General features: G+C 40.6%; 1 protein-coding gene across 38 annotated transcripts in view; it reads left to right on the forward strand.

Annotated features, from left to right (window-relative positions):
• LOC118507005 (casein kinase I) overlaps window positions 1-15510 on the forward strand; it is an 83383-nt gene that overhangs the window by 44371 nt on the left and 23502 nt on the right. For 29 of the 38 annotated variants that reach the window (XM_036044899.1, XM_036044904.1, XM_036044900.1 and 26 more), the window contains 2 exons: window positions 4587-4697; window positions 6332-6501. In XM_036044899.1, the coding sequence (XP_035900792.1) occupies window positions 4587-4697; window positions 6332-6501 (281 nt within the window). Of the gene's footprint in view, window positions 1-4586; window positions 4698-6331; window positions 6502-9801; window positions 9954-15510 lie in introns of all 38 variants that reach the window. The other 9 variants (XM_036044917.1, XM_036044940.1, XM_036044921.1 and 6 more) reach the window with 1 other exon arrangement.

The raw sequence follows: 15510 nt of genomic DNA on the forward strand, positions 1-15510 counted from the left end.
CACATTTATTGTGTAATATGTGTGATGTGTGACAGTTGAGGTCCAGTCGCGAGTTTTCGATCCACACCACAAACAGTTTGCCTACCACGCAAACAACAGAAACAGTTCTCATCCTTCTCCGATCGATAGCAGGTTGGCCGCTGGTCGGGAATCCCATAAGACAAAAAGGACAATTCCATTCTCATAAACTTTGAGAAGGGATCGCTGCCAGTGGTAAAACCAGGATATATTTCGTGATACCGACAGCGTTCTGTTGGTCGTGGTCGTGAGATGCTCTTAGTAGCTGTAATCCCATCGCAATCAAATGGAAGCGTTGTTTTACCCCAGTGCCGTAGACTAAAAAGCATTTCGTTTCGTTTTCTCATTCGTTTGTTTTTTGGGCCGTCCCTTGTAGCAGTGGCATCTGTATCTGTTACTGTAAAAAGCTTTAAGAGCACAGTGATACTAGTGCCAAACAGAGTGTTGGTCATTTTGTGGCTAAGAAATGTAGATTTTTAAACCTGATTTAAAGCTACAGTAAATTCTTGTGTTTCATGAACAAAGGCGAGAACAAGACGCTTCCTAGTTTTCCATTAGAAGAATTGTCTTTGAATCGAAGCCCATTCTGGGTACTAATGTGATTGCTAATAAAATTTCTCATTCAACTACTGTAACGAGCTAACTGTATCAGATAATCGTTAAAGCTCACAGTATACTCCACAGTACCACAGCTGAAATCTTTATGACCACACTCTTAACCACTGTGCCGAGTAGGTATTAAAGTGGTTCTGAACATGGGTATACATAGTAGACCGGCTAAGTGCGGTTCGGAAAGGTTCACACGACTAAGTCCTTTATACTTGTAATCGCTTTCCAATTTTATCGAGGTATCTTTTACCGATTTGCTTGCACCAACTGTGTTAGTTTTGCAACATTGGATGTCAATGTAGAGAGGTGACATAAGCTTTTTGGGATACAGTTTATGATTACGTTGCAAAGAAGAAAATGTCTGTTTTAGCTGGATCCATAGGTTGAAGATGACTCAGATATCAAACTGTGCTGTGAAGTTGTGTGAGGACCGAAGAGATCAGATATTGGGAGTATGCACTCAGCTGATATTCACTTCGTTCTCATTTTTAACATGTGTCCTAACAAATTAGTCCAACAAGCAGTTATGTCCAATGGCACCGATGTTACTTAACGTAAAACATATGTCACACCAATGCCATCGATTGCAAATTAATTTATTCAAAAACATACACAAAGGCAACCCAATAATGGCCAATGCTTCCCCCTCCCTGTGTTTTTTTACCACACCGTATTTTTAATGGCGGAGAAAATTGAGCGTATTTCTCATTAGAATAAAAGCATCATTCGCTTCTTTCCGCACTCCCGAGTACAGAACGCTTTAAAACTACGCAGGCATTTCTGTTCTACTTTTATTACACAAACGCGCGAGGATGTGTTTGTGTAGGGCAGCAACGGCCACGAAAAGGAAACCCTGCTGATTTGCATTTATAATCGATGGAAATGGGTTTTCATGAATGCTGTTCCGGAATTTATTGGGCCGCCCCGTTTTCCGCTCCAGAAAGAAAGGCAACGCGCCACTCGCAGAACTATTCACCACGAATATGTCCTCGCAATGGAACGGAAGGAGGAATCGTGTAAGGCGTTGAGACCGTTGAATACAAACACACTTTGCTTGCTGTGTGTGATGAAACAAGTAATGTAAGGCTCATTGGGAGGCTTCTGAAGCTCTCTTGGGTTCAAGCTGGGTTGAAGTAAATTCGGCCAGTCGGTGAGTGAGTCATGCAATGCAAGTGTGTTCGGCAACTGTAGCGAGAATTACCACCAAATCACACAGCATAAACTTTTGGGCTCCCGTTTACAAGTTTCCAGCTTTGCGTCGTTTCAAGGTGATTTTGAAGGTTGTGTGTGTGGCTGAGTAGGTCTCTGGTCCAAGCGGAAACAGCCACACGGTGGGGTTTCGTGTGGGGGTGTGTTTAAAAGGAAACTGTTGCTCATTGATGGTGATCTGATAGTGCTCTGCTGGTAGCAAATGGGTATGGTGCCACCTTTAGAAACCTCTGCACTTCCCCAAGGTTTTTATCATCCATCTTATAGGCGTATGTTGTACAAAGTGTCCGAATACCTTGAACAGAGATTATTCACGCACCCTGGACGATGGTACCCTTGAGAAGGTTTGACTTATACCACATAGCTTCTCTTTCATTGAAATGTTGTACACTGTTGTATCTTTGGTATGCTAATTGCAAAACTAATCCCAAAAGTATTTCCCATTGGCAAAGTTTTACTTCACGTTAGGTTAAAAACTTTCCATGTGATATCTGCGCTCATATTTCGAGTGCTTTTGCATAATAAAATCCGGATGCGTGTGCTTTATGTATCCTCTTTTCTCACATACACACACACAATCCGAAGAAGCCAACAAAAAAGGCAACTAAAAACTTAAAAAGTGGATGCAAGTGTGTGTGGTGCGAAATAGCTAACCTAATTTTGCGTCCAGCACACCTACGGCAAGAACCGTACTGTGAAAGATGATGATATATGCATTACTCCGTACTTGAAGGGCTTTCTTCACGGGTTGATGATAAATTCTGTGCCACCCCAATGCAAGTCAAGAACCGGATGTGAAAGGCAACACGATGCCGGTTGGGGAAGCACCTTAGCAGTGAGGCGGCTGACAGCAGTACAGCGGTGTGGTGGTGTGTGTGTGTGTATGTCCAGCATTGCCATTTTCCATATTTACCGTTTTGAGGTCTCCTCATAGGTCTCGTCCCATTCCAATCTCCTGTGTACCATTAAAGTTTCCGCTAAGGGTGCAAAAGCTGGCTCCCGCTATGCAAAGTGGGCTAGTCCACTCTCCGATCAACAATGTGTGGTGGTGGTTCTTCGAAGATGTGCTTGTGTATAATTGCACAATTCTTAGGGTGTGTGTGTGCGTGAGCTTTCGATGCATGCAAAACGCTTATAAAGGTATGCAAAATGAAAGGTATGCTGTCAGATATCTCCACTTGACGACGGGAAACCTGACCCTAAGTTTTACAGTAGTTTACGATGCATTTCCTATTTGTCAAATGAATGTTGGAAAGTTCAATTCATGCGAAAGGTTCAGAAACTAGTTGAGATAGATTTAAATGTCACACATCGCTCGAATTGAGGATGGTCTTGAGATTTCGACGAATTAAAAGTTCTGGAATACAATCAACTATATGGCCACAGAAGACATTAAAAGTGACATTTGGGCTTTTAGAACCTAATTTCTTGTGGCTTGTGGGATAATTCTGATTGGAGTTCATCTTGATGGGTTTATCATTTATTCTTCAGTAGAATCTTCTATCAAGGGATGTATAATAGCTTTGTTATTTTGTCCCACTTTGGCCGTTTTTGGAATTGAGATGGACTGAGTTAAACTCTGATATAGTTGGGTGCCAAACTTTAATGTATATAGTTTGAATAACAACTGTTGCCAATATGAAGACAAAAGAATCAATTCTGTCTGGACCGTCCCTCGTATTAAGTTCTGATTACAAGGGTAAATTATGTCAAGAAAAGTAAGACCGAGACCACACGACGTTCTTGTTGACTTCATGACTTTCTAGTTCATGCTTATGAGGCGGTTCGGTGGCAACAGCGGTGGCGGTTTTCACACGGCAGGACCAAGATTCAAATCCCATCCAGATCCGCCTCACCATACGCAGGACTGACTCCCTACCTGCTATCTTGCTACGGGTAAAATCAAGTCACAGAAAGCTAGAAATGGCAGCCCGAGACCTTTCGAAGTTTTAGCGCCAAAGAAGAAGCTCATGCCTCATGCCCGGCCAATATAGTATTTAATTTCTCGAAATTGAAGTGTAAACTAAGCAAAAGAATCACTTCTTGGTTTCGGTGCCTTTAGTACTCAACCTATTGTTTCTTAAATTTTGTTGAATATAGACATACTGAAGTTTATAAATCAATCTTTTCTATTGTAGTAGTTGTGAGAAGATAATGTCCCCTTACGAAATATAAGAAATGTATCTCGCACTTAAAAGTTGGCAATCGTTGTATTACACTTTCAAGAAGATAAACCTATTCTGCACATTTCAAAGTCTATCAGTCTCAATCTCTATACTTGTAACCTTCCATTAAACTCAGGACTAATTTTAAGTGAACTGAATACCCTTCAGCAACTCGTATTCATTACAAAATTCTAGATCTGATTACGCTCATTTACATGATTCTATGAAACAAGTTCGATGGTACCTCTAATATCTACACCGATTCAGCCCAGTATTGGAATTCGTCCAAAATTCATAGTCTTTGTTCGCTCCTCAGACGTCGACGTGACTATCGTAACCAAGCTCGGTAGATTGCAGACAAGTTTTCCGCATTATTCTGATGTGTTTATTCTTTGAGGATACTGTACCGGGTGGGATATTGTATGCGAATACAATAGTAATTAGCATAAATAATCGCTCAAGATTTGTTGAGCTTAATTCGCTATGAGTTCTTTGGGTGTTCGTTATTACAGATCGCTTACAGATTTCTACAAGGATTTCCTCGCTAATATCGTTTTATCCTCTCTTTATTTATTTCTTTTGCAGGGAAGAACCTATACAACAATGAACACGTAGCAATAAAAATGGAGTCAATGAAATCAAAAGCACCACAATTACACTTAGAGTATAGGTTTTACAAATTACTAGGGGCACACGGTAAGTACTTTTCACCTTCCATTTTCTTAATTTGTTCCTTTTTGTTACCTTACCAATTTTTATGATTTACTTTTGCTCTGTGGAGACAAAAAAACCGAAACGTTTACTGTTCTACCACTGATCCTTTCGAAATGAATTTGATTTTTTGCTGCCTGTGCGGTTCTACTGTCTTACGATTCAAGCTTAACTTTCTGTTAAATTTTAAATCCCCCCCCCCTCCCTTTCTCTATACCACATGCTTTAACAGTGCCTATACCAATTGGAAGAAAATAGTTCAATATAATACAAAATTATTTTAAAAAAATCGTTTCACTTTTAAATTCTTATTTTTTTTTTATTCATAAAGAACGGCCTGGCCGTATTGCTATTTTAAATTCTTATTAGCGAAGCATAAAATCGGCTTTAATTTGCTATTAGTATAGTATATATGTCAAAATTGTTTCAAAATTCTTCCTGTTTTCCTAGTCCCGCATATACTCGCTGTCGCTTCTTACTGTTGTTTACCTACTGTGTTTCGATTCTTCCTTTTTTATGTTATGTTTATGTTTCCCAGTTGTGCGTTAAGTAAAACGTTTGTTTAAGGACGCCTTCGCTGGTTTGTCGAGAAAGGATGCTTGTTACAATTACACGGTTACCACCCAGTTCGATAATCACTATCGATTTTAAACACAATGTCCAAAGAAAACTGTAACTATTGTACTGAGACAAGCGTTCTATTCGAACCAACATCAGCAGGAGGTGTCTGTGTACGATGGTCCCTTTCAAACTGGGTCCGAAATTAAACGTTGAACGATGGCTTTGGCAGGCAGAAAGAGGATGAAAATATGGAGAGAAAGACTGCAAAGTCGTGTTCGTTGTGTTATGTTCTCCTAAGTTGGCTTGCGCCGCCAGTCCACAAATATTTGCGCGTCTCATACACTGTGTCCCTTTGATAGCTTTTCTTTATCTTTATAAAATATTTTCTTCATCACGTATCATGAATTTCATGTCCAGTTTTGTAATAAGAATGGAATTTAAATTAACATTTTTTGAGGATTTTCTAAGTTACTTTTTCAATTATATTGTTTAAAAAAACAGTTGAAACGTTCCAATAGCCCTTCCTACCTTAAGTTACTAAGCTTAACTGTTCGTGACCTTCTTGATCATTCCTTGAGCATATAAACGTTCCTATAAAATTTACACTTAAAAAGTAAACTTGTTAAGCTTTACATCTTCATCCTACATTTTGCATCTTTCTCTTCTTTCATCTCCCGGTGCATTGCTGGTCCTCTTTGTTACTTGTGTGTGTGTTTCTTCATTTCTCTAATGGTCTGCCAGGAAAAACACACAGCTTTGCTGCATTTTCGTTACGGCTGCATGCAAATTATTATTTGTTTCAAGCAATAGAAAGTCTTCAACTTAAAAATATTATCTACATATTAAACACTTGTTGTGCTTCCTCACCGTTAATTATATTCGTACCTCTTTTTCATTGATTGATTTTTCACTATCTCTTTACATTTCCAATTGTTTGCGTGGTGCATCCGCGCACGATCTCCATCATCATCGTGTGTCTTGCCTTGCCCGTGCCCCCCCGTGTGTCTCTCGCCGCATATACAAACACAACGCGCTATCAATATGCACAACGATAACAGATACCCAGTCCCCACCGGAAGGGATCCCGAGGGTGTATCACCTCGGTACGTGCGGCGGCCGGTACAATGCAATGGTACTGGAACTGTTGGGACCATCGTTAGAAGATCTTTTTACGTTATGTGGAAGGAAGTTTTCCTTGAAGACTGTACTGATGATTGCTAAGCAGCTAGTAAGTGTCGAATCGCGCATAGTAGAGTGGTGCCCGATGCCCCCGGTGTGTTTCCAACGAAACAACACGCACGCTCTCTCCACGTGTCGTTGGTGTTAAAATTTGTTTTCCATCTTCGTCCAAACTCGTGTACCCTGAAGCCTGTTCCTTAAACCGTCTATCGAGGCTGGGCGAATGGAACATAACCAATCTAGATAATGCCTGATTCTCGTGATTACGAGCGACTCTCACTCTCCCTCTCTCTCTCACTCGCTATTTGAATCTGACCTTTTCTTTGGTTTTCATTATTTCAACCATTTAATCATAACGATCACATGTCATCTCGCGTTAAGGAACATCGAAAGCTCGAAACGCTTTCAAATTATTAGTGCAGCCGATTTGCTTACAATTGCTAGAAACATCCACACCGCATATCGAACCAGAATTGCTAGCTTCAAATGCTGCGTGTGTTGCACAGTATATGGACCAAAGAAAAAACTTTAATTTTATTGGACTATAGACATTGAGAAGAGACTCCACAACAGACACAAGTTTTCTGACATAATAGTTGTGACGCAAGCAACGCCCTACAACGCGCGCCCGCTCGCTGTGTAGCTCTCTCTCTGACAGCTTGCAACGCAGATCAGACCTCTGTTCTAATCTCAGAGTGAACTGTGCTGTTTGCTCTTATTTATTACTGCCTTGTTCTTTGTTTTTCCTAAATTTGTACATATAAATTGTTTGATAAATTTGCGTTTTGGTTTGACCTGATCTAGTAATACTATACTATTTACTGTGTAAAATTGTGCGACCTTAGCTGATCCTTTTTGTAATTGTGCCTTACTTTCTTGTTTTGTTTTGTGGTGTTTTGGGGTGTTTTGTTCTTTAATAGCTTTGTTTGGTTTTTGGGTTTTCAAGCATATTTTTTTGTATTGTTTATTTGTTTCTCATTATTTGTATTTTTATTGCTTTGTTCTAGCAACAAGCTCTGTTGAATTTGCTTTGCTTTACTCAAAACTGAAGGACTTAGAATTTTTGTTAAATCTGTTCTATATTGAAGTAAAGCTTTTACAATTTACCAAAATAATAGGGGATTTTCTTGTATTTTTTTTTTGCTGTTTAATAATCAAGTGATCTCTCCACAGTTGTTTAAATTACTAGGAAGAATTACAATCAATTTTAATTTTGTATCTTTTTGTATATGTGCGTGGTGTGCGTGTGTGTGTGTTTGTTTGATTTTTTTTATTGTAGTCTTATAGTACCATCGCAATCGGAACAATGTTTTCTCATATAAAAGCTATTTTAGCTCGCCCCCAAAAACAATGTTTGACAGCATGCAACGAACCAAAAACAAAAAAAATCAGAATTATTTGAACCATATCGGTTGACTCCAATTTGCAACCACGAATCTATCATTATCGATCACGTCGCAAGCAGACTGGATCATGTGTATCCCATACTGTCCATCCTACACCACTAGTCCAGAAGGTCTACTAATGCTCTGAGCTCGACTGCCGGATCGCGCGTATGTGTGTGTAGTAGTAGTAGTATGCTGTATGGATTGAACGTAACAAAACGAATGAAAAAGCGAAGTAGTAGTAATTAACCATGAGTCATTCACATATTCACATTCCTTCCGTCTATCTTCTCTTATGTTTCTATGTTTCTCCAATCATGGATCCCTAGCGAATTGGCTGGAACTTCCAGAACCAAAATTCAACCTCTACCACTGTTAGCACCGTTTGCTCTGCCGGTCTGATTATGCCTTCCTATGGTAGAAGAAGAGTAGTGGAAAGATTTTATCGTTTCCGTGTCAATAACTGCTTGACCATGAATCTGCGCTCGATTCAGCTTGGAGAAACTCCAACGTGTTGGGTGGTAGTTGTTCTTCTAGGAGTGTTCGAGCGTCCGTTGCAAAAATTTCTGATAGATTCCTATCCTCATACGTTTGGCACAAAAGCCTAGCATTCTTATTAGTTTTGGTTTATTTTATTTGTTTCATTTTCCATGCTCAAAATTTCAAAAGTGGCATTAATCTCTTAGATCTTTGAGACACTTGTATTTCGATGTAAAAAACTCTGTAATTGACAAAAAAATGAACTGTTACATCCTGTTCTGCTAAAAGTATTTTTTTTAATGTTGTATGTCAATAGTTTTGTTCACCTTTGTTCGTCGTGCCCTCCTTCTTCACGCGAATAAAAGCATCGAATGGAACACATTCCTTCCCATAACGCAAAAAAAAAAAACAAAAACGGAAAGCCATCACCAAGTATGGTAAAATTTGAAGAACTTGTATCAAAAACACAAAAAAGAGCTCAATAAGTCAGTTCCAAATATACACGATTTCATACCATAATTGAGTGTTCGTACTCTCTACTTCAGCAAACGTTGGTCCCTTCGAGTTATCCACGTACCAAGCCGTTTGTGGTTGAGAAAAAGGCCGCCATTTGCAATTACTAAATACTCTTCTCCACGTTTTTGTCTGGCACGTTTATCATCTCACGTTTGCGAACCTTGCCTAGTTGTTGTTACCATTTGTACTTCCGCCACACCTTACTTAAAGGTATTGTTTTAGTTTTTGTTTCGTATTTTCAAACTCACACATTTGCCAGGAAGAAGGTTTAATACGTAATACGCGTTGTGTTTTTTCGGTGTACGAAGTGTATATTTTCATCCCATTTCTGCCTGCGGCCTACCGTATTTATGAAATATTTCTGAAACAAACATAAAAACTTAACCACTTTCTGCTCTATGCTCTGTCAAACTTTTCTAAAACACACAGCAATCGTTATTAAAACTGTTTTCTTTCGTTTTGTTTTCTTTTTCTTTTCTTTTTATCTATTTTTTCACTTTCCCTTTGCTGTGTTTCCTTATTCTTTTCAATCACTCTTTTGTGTACTACCTACTGCCCTTTTGTATCTACTGTTGTGATACGCACACCCACTACTCTACCTTTTGTATCGACGTGATGCACCATTTTGTGGATTGGTTCCGATTTTGTATACGATGCACATCTCTTTCCTCCCCCCAAAAAAATGCATCTTTATTGAAATCTCTAACATAATAATTGTATTTCTTCAAAAAAACTAATGTGATGTGAATATATGTATGCAAACCACATAAATCGTTAACGCCTCTCTCTCTCTTTCTTTGTTTGCATTTTGTGCATTCGCGTGTTTTTTTCTTTCTCTTCTTTCTGCTCTGCCTTCTTCTCTGGTACAAACTCTTCCTCAACACACGCGTGTTGATGTGCGCACCATTGTTGTGCGATTTTGACAACCGTTCAACCGAACCAACTCTCTCCACTACTACGCCTGCTAGCGGAAGGAATACCGGAGGTTTACTACTTCGGGCCGTGCGGCAAATACAATGCACTAGTTATGGAATTGCTTGGCCCATCGCTCGAAGATCTGTTCGATTTGTGCGGCCGGCGATTCTCGCTGAAGACAGTACTGATGATAGCAATACAATTAGTAAGTAATATTTAACAGAAAAAGGGCCAATATATGATGAAGCTCTCAATGGCGAATGGTCAGTGCAAGCTATTAACTTTTCATTCTCTTTTTCACATCAGAAGCTCTTAGAGTAAAGCAGTTTTTTTAAAATATCGTTCAAAAAAGGTGCATACAAGAAACGACAAAGAAATTCTCACCCTGTCGCTATCGAAACAAAGTAAATCTTGTAATGCTGTTCACATATGTTTCCATGCAACGTTCTGAACCGATGGTTTTGTTCTGTTTGTTTTCATTACTTTACTTTCAATGAGTAGGAATATATTGTTCTTTAAAATAGCAACAGATATGCAATATGTGTAAAGAACAGACGCGTTTGGTGTGTGTATGTGAGTGTTACCTTTTTGCGATTTGAAATGTGTTGAATTTCTCTTTTACTGCAGTGTATTTAGTTTTTAGTTAACAAATTGTGTACATTCGTTTAATATTACTTCACGCTCTTCTTTCATTTCTACCACTACTACTACTACTACCTACAACACTTGAACAACTACTGGTACTTACTACTACTTCGCTTATCACCTCCACGGTTTTATGACATACAGACACGTTTAGCAGTTTTTTTTTCATTTTCGGATTCAATGTCCTTACTACTTTACTTTAACTGCATAGATGGGATGCAAAATCACGGATTAGCGAGGAGTTGTTCACCCAAGAAAATATATTGATACCGGGGAGGCAATAAGCAACGAGTTTGTCACGTATCGTTAAATATCTGACCCAATTCAAATGGAACAAATTTAGTACGGGTTCATAACTGTATACCTGCAATATGTGTATATGGGGGGACCTCATCTTCTTTGCAAAACGACCTACTAGTATAGGTGGTGGTCATGCCATGCCGATCACATAATGTCTTAACTAGCTGTATATGTAGTCGTCATATGCCTAGCTACACAGGGACGGTCCAGATGGGATTCGATAAACGCTCCTGCCGTGTGAAGGCCAGCGCCGCTATAGTCTCTACCGCTGGACCGCTTATTGCGGGGTATCGCATGCCACTAATCTGTTTCATCATGTAGACCTATCCTGCATGCCTTCCAAGCGTACTATGAATTTTGTAACATTGTTAAAATAAAAGATCAGTGCTGCTCTCGTGCTCAGTTTAGACTCTCGGTCTCGGAGTGATGTGTATCTAAATTTCGTTGCAGCAATTTTTCAATTGAATCTCTTACCGCTGGTATTGAGTGAGCGTAATGGCTGCTGCATGCGTAGCCGCCGTATGCCCCGAGTCCAACGAGTCCGCCGCTAGCCAAGATGTTAGCTTGCTCTTAGCAGAACCGTGCTATTTGGTTATGCGCCGCTAACAGCATAAATACAGTCAATGCTGTGCAAAAGGTCAAACGCTAACTGCGTTCGCCCGACTTCGCACACAGGCAGCTCTACGCTCTAAATCAAAAGTTCTACCGAAAGTACGCGCTACCTTAATCCAATTTACAACTGGCAGAATAAATTGCGCCGCTCTCGTTTGTGGGGCGTGTGGTACGTATGTGGCTTCTAGTGTTTCAATTTTACACTAAAAAGAAACAGTTGAGGTACAGAAAAGTAAAATTAAGAAAACCCCCAAAAACCTGCAGCTTACTTCAACCTTGGTTTCGTTGCGTTGTACTCCTGCTTCCTGCAATTGCGCTTGCAGGGCTTATGACGTCGTCTTAAAAATAAGGCTTAAGCTTTGCATACCTTTAACAGCTTCTTTATTTTTTACATTACGTACAGTGTCCCTGCTTTTGATGTTATGTCCTGCGTTTTGATTTTAGAGTTTACGTCATGACCAGCCGCTTCTAGTATAATATGGCAATGTCGTTTCTTTAATTGCCAAGATGGCTCTAAAACGAAAAGATACTTGGCGATACGTTTCTAGGTATAGTAATGGCACTCCCTGCAAGTTTGATACACCTTAAAATGAAGTTATTTTTAAGTTTTTTATTTTATTAACTTCAACCTTTTCTATGGCTTCCTGGGGAGTGGGCAGGAATGGAGTTTGTTTGTGACAAGTTCCAGTTTTAAACGAGCAAACAAAAGGAGGCCAATACCCATTTTGAAGCCAACTGTTAAACTCTTGAGTGACATTTGCTATGACACTCACTTTAAACTTTTAAAACAGCGCTCCACAGGAAAATGGTTGCCGTGAAACCTGATTCTTCCCTTTCTGGGCACTTCGGTCGGTGGTGGTACACTGTTTTGCATAAAATTATTTTTTCTGCACTGTGGTACTCTAGCAGAACCTGCCGAAGGAACCGGCACAGCAAAGCAACAATGTTGTGTGTTGTGTTGCATAGGGAGTAGCGCTACCACATTGTCTGCAGCCGTGGGCTCCTCATGTTTCGGCATCATTGCGATGGTGTTGGAGGACACAGCGATTTAAATACGGGAGTAGTGTGTTACCAGTGTTTTCGTGGTATTAATGCTCTCACGAGCCTATAAAACATCGTCGTTTATCGATTGTGAATTGCATCGGAACATTTTTGAGTGAGAAATATTCATGAATGTTACACCCCTTTTTGGGGAGCTAATTCAAGAATGATTGGTAGCGCCTGTGCTTGGTGTATCTGAATATTGTTGATTTATGTAGCCCAGCAAGGCGATACCTCCCTTCATCGGATACCAACACAGACACACTGGGGGCAGGTCGTGATGTAAGCGTTTTGATGCATACAAAATGTTGTTCCCTGCCTCGACGAGAGACAGAGTCACACACGATGACGTTTCTGTGCCAGAGCAATGGAAGGAAATCGCTTTTCAGGTCATAGACATACTGTCGCTGGGAAACAGTTTGCTTTTTTCGTGTTCGTTGTTACCCTAGGACGACGATGATGACGACGACGTCAGTATGGTATCCGACTGCCTGGGATATGTAGCAAAGCTCTGTGATTTGTGTGTGCGTGTGGTGCACGCTATAGTCAAGCGATGTACTGTACTACCCAAGCACCAGCTATTGGAGGACACCTTTGACACGTCGTCCTGTCCGCTCAATGCAGATGTCGTTGTATACTGTGTTGTGTTTCAGGACTCGCCGAGTTGCACACATATGAGTTTACACGAAAAATCAGCGTACAAGGTGGAATTTTTAATGTGAGGACACCTAGTCACAACACACACACACACACTCCCACCTGGCACGTCTATTCGCCCACCTGGTCGATACCTGCAATTGCATCATCGGGTGGCAAACCGGGCAAAACCTACCCTTGACTTATTTTTATCGTCCGGAATTGCATTTACGAGGACAATGCTTCAAAAGAAAACAGATAGGAAATGCGCGAGTGTATGTGTGTGTGTGTTGATTGAAGTGGTTTACGCTAAGTGAATTGATTTTTCATTGTCAGTGTCAATGGTTTTTTGTTTTTCCCTGCACAAAGAGTCAGTCGGTATGCTGTTTTCGTCCCCTTTTTTAAATGTTACATATCGATCGATCGATATTTTATCGTGGGTTTGCTGTAGATGCTGTTGCTTGTTTGGGAAATAGGATTTATTTCCCATTGGATTTCCGTTTGTCGGACCTCCTCCGTGTAGGTATCAACCTCTGTATCACATTGATGGTACTCCAATGTTGTACAAGGTTAAATTTATTTTCAAATGTTCATCGGCTTAGACTGCTGGAAGCCCCAGCTTTTTATACTTGCAATCAACAAATGTAACACTCTTTTTTACATGCATCACGAATCGAGTGATCGGAATGTGGAAACGTTTCGGAGCATGTTCGGGACCCACGGAGGCTTTCGAGACTCTGTTCTTTGGTTTGCTGTCGTGAAGGCAACCTGTGAACCTTTTCGTTAATATATGCAAGAGAGCCTTAAAGCTTCTTCTGGCCGCCTTTTGGCCGCTACCCTAAAGCCTTTTTTATCACTTTGAGAACATTTTCAATTTTAATCAACCAATTCCGAGAAAGGTTCGGGAAAGGATTTTCCATAGAAAAAATCGCCTACTTCCAGCAGCGGCACCTTCAGAAGCTTAAATTCATTTTTGCTTCTCCCTAGGCGATTGTTAAAAAGGGCTGTACCTTCGCAATTTCCCGTCTTATCCTTGGGTTCGTTAAGGATTACATTTTTTTACGCGAAGGAAATATAAAAATTCTTTAATAATGCCTCTCTTATTGAAATCTTTTTGCCTGTGTTTGGGGGAGTCTTTTGCTTTAAGACTCTATTGATCGATCGAATGCTTGGAGCGCTTTAACTTCTTTTGCTTAACTGCGCCGCAAAACTTTAACTTCTTTTGCTTAAGAAAGAAAGCATCTCACGCGCAAGTATGTTTATATTAATGAAAAGCACGTAGCAACAGCACTGCTGCTTGCTTAACCATGATCCGGGCGTGTGTGTTTATGTGTCGAGTTTGTTGCAAAACAAATCAAACTGCTGCTACTGCGTGGGAAGGTAGATTCTCTCCCATTTCCGTTAATCAATGCTCCCCTCCGCCTTTACGACGCGCGTCTCGTCGGGGAGTTTTATCAGGCGATTCGCTAAGCATGGAAAAACAACCGGACCAACCACCGGATATGTTTTGCATACTTGATATTTATTATGAACGCTGCTTTGGGAGCGAAGGAAATATTGATTGGAGAAAATGGAGATGATGAGTGTTCCATTACACCGCCAAGCGTGCCTGTGCTAGCCGCGCTGAGGATATGATGGTGGCGACGGTGGCGGCAACAGTGACATAGCAATTCTGCTCACGAGTTCTTACTAGTCCTTACGCAACACAGCCAGATTTACACGGTTCGCAAGATCCGATGCGAATGGGAGGGGCTAGACGAGTGAAAATTGGAAGGAACGACTCATCCCTCTTAGGCCAAGGGAGCATTAGGGTAGGTATGCGATGAGAAGTACACGATTAGATTGTGATTATTGTCGGTGAGCGGCGTATGCGTGTATGTGGAGTGTATATGTACTATATTTAGAATACAACTTAAGCCCGTACCACTAGAATCTTGGTGGACGAGATGAGCGGTGTATGTTTGCACGCGCGAGCGTAGGAGTCGGAGGATGCTCCGGTGTTTGGTGGAACATAAGCAGCAGATGAACGGTGGTGCTCTGTCTCGTCGTCGTTCCCGGCTCATTCGATGAAACGTTTGTGGACGATACAAAAAATAAATAAAACCCTACAGAAGAGAGCAGCAGCACACCTCGTGGCGCTCTTTCTTGACCTCGCCGCTTCAAATTTAGCCAAGAAGAATTATGTTAGGTTAGGGCCTGCTGCTGCTGCTGCTGCTACTGTCTGATCTTGGTCAGAGTAACTTCGCCCGAGTCTGCTTCGTCTGGTATTGCATCACTCGAAAGGCGTTCCCCGGAATCCGGTGTTGAAACAGATAATGCTCTCCGGAGTGGATAGATTGATGTTGGCTAGATTTTACTTCAATTGGTATTTTACTTTGTTAAGTTAATATCATATTATTTAAAATATTTATATAATAACTCATAGCTAAACTTGAAACATTTCTAATTATATCCGAACTATTCCCTCTTAAAACGAGCAAAAATCCCAAATTTCCTATTCTCACACTCCCGTCGTGAATAAATTGGGC

This window comes from Anopheles stephensi, chromosome 2, assembly GCF_013141755.1.
Source record: "Anopheles stephensi strain Indian chromosome 2, UCI_ANSTEP_V1.0, whole genome shotgun sequence".
NCBI lineage: Eukaryota > Metazoa > Arthropoda > Insecta > Diptera > Culicidae > Anopheles > Anopheles stephensi.